Genomic DNA, 10,129 nt, shown 5'->3' with positions numbered 1-10,129 from the left:
CAGCGAGCAGCCCGTAGCCTCGCTCTCGTCGTCGTCGTAGGCCTGCCGCCGCGGATCCCGAGGCCGGCCGGCCGCCGCGCGGTCCCCACGGCCATGCAGCACGCCGAGGGAAAGAAAAGATTCGGCCGCCGCGCGGTCCCCGTTCGGAACGGCTCGGCGACGGGCCCGCGTCTTGCCCCTTTCCCCCCTTCCGTTTTGACCGCGAAAGAAAGCGCGATGGCAGGTGGGCCCGGCTCGTCAGAGATGTTTTTTTTTACTTTTTGCGCCGTGATGATGATGACGACCGTGCTGTGCTGGGATATCGTTACGGCGCGTAATAACGGACCGTGGGGAATACCGTGTCTGCCCCTCCACGCGTAACGCGTAACGGTACGTGCGACGCCAAGGTTAATCTATGGCCAGATTTGGTCTCAGCCTATCAGGCCGAATGTCTTTTCCATATCAGCGTCCGCACAGTTTGTACACCTACCAGATGACGCAGTACAGTGTACATTGGAAATACACACATACCGTACATTGGAATGCTCAAGAACGTATGCTTGGACGGAAAAGAAGAGAAAATTAAATCACTTCCAAAACATCATGGATCTCTCTCTCTCTTTGACCCAACCGTACAGAATCTATTTATTTTATACCGTAAATAAACTCGGAGGGTAAAACGGGAAGGTGGTAAGAGCTGCCCGAGCGTAAAAAAAGGAAAATAAATAAATAAAGGGCATTTCGCACCCGCGAGCTGAGCCGAGCGTTTAAGCCAGACAGACAGCGGCATGAGGCAGCAGCTGCGTTCAGACTGCCAATTCCTCCTTCCTCCTCCGTCTTCCTCCCCACAAATACTAAACAAACCAGCCAGCAATCGAGCGAGAGATTGAGAGAGAGCTGCGGCCGCAAGAAACAGCGAAGCAGCGCGGCGAACCCCGGGCCAGACCTCGCAGATCCAGCGGCGGCGGCGGGCGCGCCGATGATGCACGGCCCCGCGGGAGGGAGCGGCGGCGGCGGCGGCCACGGGCTGGGCGGCACGAGGGTGCCCACGTGGAGGGAGCGCGAGAACAACCGGCGGAGGGAGCGGCGGCGCCGGGCGATCGCCGCCAAGATCTACACCGGCCTCAGGGCCTACGGCAACTACAACCTCCCCAAGCACTGCGACAACAATGAGGTCCTCAAGGCGCTCTGCAACGAGGCCGGCTGGGTCGTCGAGCCCGACGGCACCACCTACCGCAGGGTAACCCATCCAACCAATCTTGCTCTTGCTCGCTCCTCCTCGCAATGGCCTTAATTTGCTCCGCCGCCCGATATATCTGCGAGGCCACGTAGCACCTGACACCCGAGGAGCGGCGGCTTCGATTTGCGTGTTTCTTGAGCGTGCTCGTGTGTTTGATCTGACTTGTTCTGCTACTTGGGACGTGGGTGCTCCGTTTCTGCTTGGATTCGGTTGCTTCTTATGGCGGGAAGTCACGGACTCTGCTTGGTTTAGGAATGCCGTGGCGATTTTGTTGCTTTTATTAGAGGAATGTTCTTGGATGCGCCAAGTGCGATGCGCTGTACTCTACATCAAAGCTAATGGTTCTGGAGCAATTTCTCTTTTGCTTTCTTTAATTGAATTTTTTTTTCTTTCTCTAGGAATGCTGTGGTGATTTTTCTTGCTCTTAGAGGATTGTTCTTGGATGCGCCAAATGCGATGCAATTTCTCCTTTGCTTTTGGTTGGATTTTTTTTCTTGTTTGCCTTTAGTTGAATTTTTTCTTCTTTGGTTTCTGCCGTGCTGTTTGGATTTAGGCTGTTTTTGTGTCATGTCACCGGAGCTGGAGATTCAAGAACGGGGAACGCAATGTCGCTTCCTCTGTTTTAGCAACCTCTGGAGTTATGATTCGTCAAAAAAGGAAAACAAACAAGTTTCGAACTGTTTGCTCCTTGGAAGATGCTTGTTTTTCTTGCGATTTTGGCAGTTCGGTTGCCAAGTAAGGGGAAATGGGGTCCAGCTAGTTTTAGGAATGGGGAATGCGACGTGGCCTCCGCTGTTTTAGCAACCTCCTGATTTAGGATTTCAGTAATAAATGGAATAAACTTTCATAATTACCTCCTTACAAGAAGAGAAACTTCAATATAGTTAGGGGGGTGCAGAAAATATTGTGTTTGCACGGAACATTTCAATTGCCTCTACTTGGATAAGTACCTTTTTTTTTGCGAATAACTTGGATAAGTACTTTCACATAAGCTTTTTCTCAAGAACTTACAGTAATATGTATACTAGTTTCTTGCATGATCAAACTGAGGTATTTCCTTCTGTACAAGTGTTTCACTGGAAATCGCCACATTTCTTTTCGTCAATTTATAGTAAGCTGATGCTTCAATTATTTCGGTAGATTTTAGTGGCGTGATAGACTACATTTTCAGCTATTTCAGGGATGAATTAGATTGTTAGTTGTTCATGGATGAATTGGGTAAAAACCGTTTGGTCAATTTTATAGTTGGAAGCCGTTGTCTGTCGCACCTACATTTCCTTTGCATGAAATGAATTACTAGATTGTTAATTGTTCTGTTTGTCTGTATTTCAGGGATGTAAGCCTCCTCCACAAGTGCGTCCTGATCCAATGAGGTCTGCTTCGGCAAGCCCCTGTTCTTCATATCAGCCGAGCCCACGGGCCTCATACAACCCGAGCCCTGCGTCCTCCTCCTTTCCGAGCTCTGGATCCTCTTCTCACATCACTCTTGGTGGTGGAAACAACTTCATTGGTGGTGTCGAGGGAAGCTCCCTCATCCCATGGCTCAAGAACCTTTCTTCGAACCCCTCATTTGCCTCCTCCTCCAAGCTCCCACAGCTGCACCATCTCTACTTCAATGGAGGTTCCATCAGCGCTCCAGTGACACCCCCATCCAGCTCCCCGACTCACACGCCGCGCATGAAGACTGACTGGGAGAGCCAATGTGTTCTGCCACCATGGGCCGGGGCAAACTACACCTCCCTTCCCAACTCCACACCTCCGAGCCCTGGCCACCACGTTGCTCCAGACCCGGCGTGGCTGGCCGGGTTCCAGATATCGTCCGCCGGACCTTCGTCGCCGACGTACAACCTTGTTTCACACAATCCTTTTGGGATCGCCCTTGCAAGCTCGTCGAGGGCGTGCACCCCTGGACAGAGCGGAACCTGCTCCCCGGTGATGGGCGATCATGCGCCGGCTCACCACGATGTCCAGATGGAGATGGTTGAGGGGGCAGCGGATGATTTTGCCTTTGGCAGCAACAGCAATGGCAACAATGGATCGCCCGGGCTGGTGAAGGCATGGGAAGGGGAGCGGATACACGAGGAATGCGCCTCGGACGAGCTCGAGCTCACCCTCGGGAGCTCAAGGACCCGTGGAGAACCACCCTTCTGATGATGATGATGATGATGCCACAAGTGTCTGTCTCTTCTTCGCCTGGTGGGTTTATCCTTGATACTTACTTGGGTGTCGGTCTGATGTTCTACAAGCTCGGTGTTTGTTTGTCGAAAGAGAGAAGGGAGTTGAGGGATCGTTTCGACGATCCTCTGCAGATGATGTCCATCCTCTTTCAGGGGCCTGGTCTGGACTTATATTTTAGCTACATTATGCAACTTGTTAGCTTATTTCTTCTTTTTTTTTCCTTACTTATTAAAAAAAAGGAAAGATGAAAAAATGGCAAGGAATGCTGGCAGGACACCTTGGACATGTTGAAGAAATGGAATGGCGGAGATCATTCGTCATCAGTAAGCAAAGCAGTAGATGCAAGTCCTGTGGCCATTTATCATGTGCTCTTGTAATGCAATGCAAACACAAGTTTCAGTTGTCCTTGATATGACTGTTGTCGCTGCACTCTGTCAGAAGGGTGTGCGTTGTATGTGCTGGACCGTTCATTCATTGATTCTTTTGTGTCTTTGCTGGTTATTGGTTGGAGTTGTTAGAAATTCCTTTTACTCATCTTCTTGTTGGATCCTCTCAGCGGTAACTGTTGGTGCAAATAGTTTTACCAGTGTGCTGATGCGAAGGTGAGTTCCACAAGATGATGTTTCCAGGTGGAGGCTTTGCCTGGATCTTGGAGGTGTTTAAACAAGAAAACTAGTGTCTTCCTTTCCCTTGTTGCAGTCCAAGTTTAGTTGAATTTCCGGACAAGAAATCCATGGTCTCTTTCGGCTGCCGCCGTCATTTCCGCCTGCAGGCGCCGACACTGTCATGCAGCCTCGCCGCCAGTCTCAGCTGCCACCATACCATACCCCAGGCCCCAGCTAATCATGACCCTTGTCTCAAAAATTAGTGCTTCAGATCGAACAACAGCAGCAGCAGACCATGCGGTGAACGTGCAGTAGACAGGCCAGCTGAAAGAAAGGCCTTTGCATTGCACTGTAGTATTGTTTGTACAACGGTTTACCCCGTCCGCGATTATTCTCGGGTAGATTGGTGGACGTGGGTTCATGCCTTCGTGGGATTATATAGTCCAACTAGATAGACATCGTTGAGTTGGATTCATCACTCTCAACGATCGGTGGAATGCTAGTCCGACGAAGACGCAGCATCGGGTCGGCCGTCTGGCTGGAAGAGCTTATTATCATCAGCAGTTTGTCTAATTCGCATCTAGATGTTTTCTAAGGATGTCTATTATCAGATCTAAAGCAGCAATCTGCTGTGCTAACTGACAGTTTATCCTTCTTTTTAGATCAATCAACATACAGTACTGTATAAATTAGCTACAGATATGACAGCCTCAACTTTTGTCGAGTGTGAGCAGGGCTTGTGATGATTATGCGACCAGCTTGATCCAAGCATGTCAGATCGGAATCTGAGGAGCACACCAGCACCAGCACCTCCATGGCACAATCTCCATGCAGGCCTGCCGTCATGATGGGTCAGCGGTAGCCAACTGAAAAAAGCTGGGCGCAGCCGCAGGTCCCAAAGAAATAGTACATGTACACAGCACATGCTGCTAGTACATCTATTGCCATCATGATAAAACTGGCTAGTGGCAAAATTAACATCCCAGTGTGCATGTTCATGTACGGCACCGCCAGAAGCAAATAAATTATACCATCACAGGTTTCAAACACTTTATATGAACCTACAGGTCCTTTTTGCTATACTTCCTGTCATGTATAGAAATTGATTCAAGGAGATGACAATCATCATGCATTTCATTAAAATATACTACTAACCAAAAAACAGTGGCAGGCCGAGATGCCGATAGGTGGTCTAGGTAAAACAAAGACGAGTAAGTTGCTCACATTGCAACAGTAAGATGCCAGACGAGTTTCAATCAAGGGTAAGACTGATGAAGAATTTTCTTTCCCTTTCATTTCTCGCGCAATTGTGATCAATATGTACAACATTTACAAAGTGGTTTCTGGCACTGGATAGATGACCTGTTTCATGTACCAACGAATGGTAAACTGTACAGTTGCTTGACTGGCACCCAGGAATTAGCAAACAAGCAAATTACCTAGAGATACTGAAGCTCCAAAGGTGACGACCAACAGGGAGCGACACAATGTGTGTCACCACATGAAAGACGAATATTACTTTCCGATCTTATCAAATAGTGTGGATAGAGCTTTATAGAGAGTGGCGGCGGCAGGTGGCTTGGGCAGTGAACCAAGAAGGATTTCTGATGCCTTGACTGGACCGCCATAGAATCGGGCATTTTCGTTGTTTCGGGTTGATACTACACTTCCATTGAGTGCGCATCCCACAAAGGCGCCTGCCAGAGAAAGAAAAAGATGTAAACATCAAAGTGAGCGAAACAAAAACTGTGTATGACCGATCCAGTGGAGATTACCAGATGTACTCATCATTGTCACCAATGGTACAAATGTAACATTCCAAACAAACATTATAAAAGAACTACATTTAGTTGGACATCAGTATGCACCCAGCTTTTGTAATAACTAAAATCATAAGAGGTCATATATGCAATTACCTTCGTATCGAAATATAAGATGTTTTTGTAGGCTAAACTAGCTAAAAAAATCATGAGGTAGTACAATATTGAACATATCATTGGGAAATGATACCCAATAATTATACTAATAACTGTTTACAGAAGCAAATAATTACACAGCTAATACTGATAAAACAGTCCAAAGTACAACTGCGCTTTTTTCAGTTCAAGAAGTCACAATTGAGCAACATAAACTGCATGCTATTTCATGGTTTTCAGCCACAAAGACACACAAATACATTTTGCAAGTTATAGCACATGCTGGCGCGTTGCTACAAATTTGAAGTACTCCATGTTTAAGAAGATTGTACCACTGTCTGTGCGAAGTTAAGACCATCCATACATGCTGTCATCCTAACTGTTCATGCCAAATCCAACAGGTGATGTAGCCCACCCCGAATGCAGTACAACTTATATGTAACAATTTGTTACTCAGATAGTTCTATACCACATGTTAATTTAACAAGTTGTCTGAATGTACTGCTAGAAATGTGGAAACCAGCAGTTGCAAAACTTGACCATCACGATTTCATTTTGTTCAACTGCCCAGAGGACAGAAGCACAAATTTGAATACACTAGCGTATATTTGGCCATAGGAGATACCAATAACCAGGTATGTGCCCACCGCATACCGTAACATGGCTAAAGCCTAAAAGGTCTATGGACCATTTTCTAAGGAATACAATTCTTGGTCTGGATCACAAATTATCATAAGAAGCTAGAGGCTTCAGGAATGTTGGATATATGTGTAAACATCAAACTACTTTCACAGACAATCACAATAAAACTCAATAATATCTGACTATATATTGCTGGGTGAATGATACTTCCCGAGTTACAAAAGCTATTTGTAAAAGCTACCAATTTGGCAGAATCAACAATGCCAAGTTTAATGTGCAATGAGATAATGGTTAATAATGTAAATCACACACAGATTAGTATTCATCATTCAAAACTAAAAAATAAAGGGACCTGGCAAAGTGGCATCTACTCTAAGAACTAAGTGGTACTCAAGAGAAATTGTTTCCATCTTTTTGCCGCCCTGGTTTTTAAACAGAATCAGCAAATTGGGAAAATATAGTCCAGGAGAAATTTGAACAGATAAAATTAATAGAACGAAGTCAAGTCCTGCTCAGCTACTGATGATTTCAGCCATACCTTTGCTACAACTGTATGTGTAACAGGCAGCATAACCACCATCACCGGCACGGAAATCAGCCTCTGCCACCCGTCCAAGATGACCAGCCGAAGCACCGAAACCAGCCCCAAGTGACAAATGTGCATTTCCACTGAATGTTTTAATTGCATCAGTGTTCCTCAGAACAATGATGAAGTCAGCTAACTCAGCGCCAGCCTGAAATGCAGAATGCCGGGAAATATTCCATATGCTATCAGGACTTTATAATAGTACACAAGCTTCTTTGATGGAAATAGAAGACTTGAGAGGCCACAGACCTGAGCTCCATATCCAACACCACAAGTAGATATGGCTGAAGGAGGGGACCAAGAACCATCAGCTCTGCGAGCAATAACCAGCCCAGTACCAATTTTGTATGTGACCATCATTCCAACCTTTACCACAGTAATTATAGCAAGCCCCTTTGCTTGTCTAAGAATTGAATCAGGAATGGACTTCTCTGGATTCAGCTTTCCAACCTAAAAAATGCATTTAATCATGGAAAGCTTGGTGAGTAGTGTTCTAGTTGATCCCAAATAACTAGCTGGACCAAATTAGAGAACATAAACAGGTACTCCCTCCGCAAAGAAATATAAGAGCGTTTAGATCACTATTTAGTGATCTATAAACGCTCTTATATTTCTTTACAGAGGGAGTACTAAATTATAGAATAGGCATACCTTACAATACCCATGTATGGAATTTGCAGCCTTGTATATCTCATACTCCATCGTTGGTGCCCATGGGAGGTTTAACCATGACCTCAAGGTGCTCAGGTCTGTCAAATCTTTAGTCGGAAGTTGACAAGCACGACTTATCTGGTTCATCAAGTAAGGCTGAATACACTCAAGGCGTACTCCACAAACATCACAGACCCTTTGAGGATCTGAAGTTCCAAATTTTGGAGGCATCAAGCTTCTACCCTTTGAACAGCTGCCACAGAATATCCCACCACAAAAACGACAATGATGGCGAGAGCAAATTACTGGATGGAAGCGCGCTCCACAGAGCATGCAAGAAGGAGCAGCACTATCAGGCAACCACTTTGTCGGTTCTGTCTCAAGCAGGGCATGTTCAGAACCAACACTGGCCTCTGCAAGTGTTTGAGAGTTATCCTCCAAAGCCGCTTGAAGAAGGAAGTGTGAAACTAGAGACATGCTATGCCTCCCAAAATCATATGATGCAACAGATAATAATTTATCTTTTCCTGCAACAGCCATCTCAGCAAACACATCCCACATTGTCATCTCCCTAATGTCTTCATCCATATCCCACTTATATTCGTCTTCTATGAAGTATCCAGCATTTGAGACAAAGCCCTTTTGCCACTCCTCATGATCATGCTTTGTCATCGGTGGAACAGAAGGAGGTACCCAGATGCCAGTTTGTTGACGAAGTGGGCAATCAGAATGGATGTTTTCTCCTGATCCCTTGAAGGTGGTCATTTCGTCATCACTCTCATAAATATTGACAACACTAAGGTGGTCTTCCATGTCATCTCTGTCAGGATTATCTTTTGCCCCTTGCTCGCATACGTGGGTTCCCTGATTTAACAAGAAATCACAGCATTTTTTTTAAATATGTCCACAGTAACAATTGTATACAAATACGATTATGGGCATGAATTGGAAAGAACATGAGTTATAGTCAACTTCTTACTATGTAAGGAACTCCCATTTATTGATCATAGGCAAGAATTACATTTCCAAAAATATGCATCCATGCTTCTAAACATAGAATAGAAGAAGAAAAATTTATCTCTCCACATTTCCTTATAGAGTGGCACATATAACATACAGCTCACCACTCACCTACTCTAGACTAAGTAGAAAACAGTCCAAAAGAACAAAACCTGATTAGAAAAGATGCATTTTGTGTATCAATGCGAATGGCAACCCTTCAGACCGCAGCCACAACAAACTTCAAACCAAAACGCAAGTGCAAAGGCAAGAATTTCAATCGCTCAGACCCTCAACATCCCCAACAACACGTACAGCTGCTACTCCCCGCGCCGATAGAAGTGCACGTGCAACCAGCACGAACCTAAAATCCGTACCTTTTCACGAAGCGTTCTGCTCCTTGATCCTAAACACCCAATACGGCAATCCTTAACGCGCCAATGCTACGGGTAACCAGACGCGAGACTCGCCAATTGCAATCCAGCCAAGACACAACCCATCACGCAACCCGGCTATTCCAATCTACAGAGAAGGCGAAGCCGACCGGGGATGAATCGGAGAGGGGGCAGCTCGATTGTTACCTCCTTGGGCTCCTCGTCCCACCTCACCGGCGGGTCGCAAACCCTAGCCTCGCCGGTGCCCACGGCGGCGTCGTCGTCGAGTTGCGGGGGCTCGAGGTCGTACGGCTCGACCGAGGGGTACAGGCGATCGGGCGCCTCCATGCCGCCGCAGGGGATCGGCGGCCCGGCGCCGGATCGAATCGGGCGGCGCGGGAGTTGGGGAGGATCAGGTGCGGAGAAGACTTAAGATTTGGGGATTTTCTTTCGTTCGGATTTGGATTTCGCGTGATGAGGGAGATGAAGATGACGGGCGAGTTGGAAGCTGAAGGGGAGACGGGAGGAACACGTTAAAATCCCCAGGAAACTCAACGTGTATCCTACAACAATTGTGTTGTGTGTGCGTGTAAACGAAAATAAACGATTTGTGTTTGTGCCTTTCGCGTTAAGCCCCTCGTAGTTACGGTCTATATCTGTTTTACTTTCCTGCACGGTGTCAATCATTGGTGAACTGGATATACGCGTGTGGCCATTAGTTACGTTCGACAGTTTTATGGCCGAGGGCACGGTATTCATTGAGTGAGTATACTCTCTTCGTCTCATAATATAATAGCGCGTTTTTAACACTTGAGTAGTTATGATTATTATATTAATAGAATAAAGAGGAAACTCATTTTAGTCCTTGAGTGAGGTGCCCATTCAGAACCGGCAGATCCTTAGAAATTTAACCCCGGTCCTATCTCCATCCTTTGAAAAATAACCCTCCGTTGCTGTTA

General features: G+C 46.3%; 2 protein-coding genes across 3 annotated transcripts; one reads left to right on the top strand and one right to left on the bottom strand.

Annotated features, from left to right (window-relative positions):
- The first annotated feature begins 732 nt into the window (after positions 1-732).
- Positions 733-3,898, top strand: LOC123161808 (protein BZR1 homolog 3). Its single transcript, XM_044579622.1, has 2 exons — positions 733-1,219; positions 2,552-3,898. The coding sequence occupies exons 1-2, from the start codon at positions 959-961 to the stop codon at positions 3,368-3,370; spliced, it is 1,080 nt and encodes a 359-aa protein (XP_044435557.1). The 5' UTR covers positions 733-958; the 3' UTR covers positions 3,371-3,898.
- Positions 3,899-5,271: 1,373 nt separating this feature from the next.
- LOC123161807 (uncharacterized) lies at positions 5,272-9,752 on the bottom strand. Of its 2 annotated transcripts, XR_006480893.1 has the most exons (6): positions 9,378-9,752; positions 7,798-8,661; positions 7,396-7,596; positions 7,099-7,294; positions 5,442-5,699; positions 5,272-5,364 (listed from the first exon to the last, which is right to left on the bottom strand). XR_006480893.1 is itself a non-coding variant. In XM_044579621.1 (5 exons), the coding sequence occupies exons 1-5, from the start codon at positions 9,516-9,518 to the stop codon at positions 5,518-5,520; spliced, it is 1,584 nt and encodes a 527-aa protein (XP_044435556.1). In that variant the 5' UTR covers positions 9,519-9,752; the 3' UTR covers positions 5,272-5,517. The 2 variants fall into 2 exon arrangements, 1 of the variants encoding a protein (XP_044435556.1); XM_044579621.1 differs by having other exon boundaries at positions 5,272-5,699.
- Positions 9,753-10,129: the final 377 nt, after the last annotated feature.

This window comes from Triticum aestivum, chromosome 7B (genome assembly GCF_018294505.1).
Source record: "Triticum aestivum cultivar Chinese Spring chromosome 7B, IWGSC CS RefSeq v2.1, whole genome shotgun sequence".
Classification (NCBI taxonomy): Eukaryota; Viridiplantae; Streptophyta; class Magnoliopsida; order Poales; family Poaceae; genus Triticum; species Triticum aestivum.
Note: the sequence above shows the minus strand (reverse complement) of the source record. Positions and strands in the feature narration are given on the sequence as shown.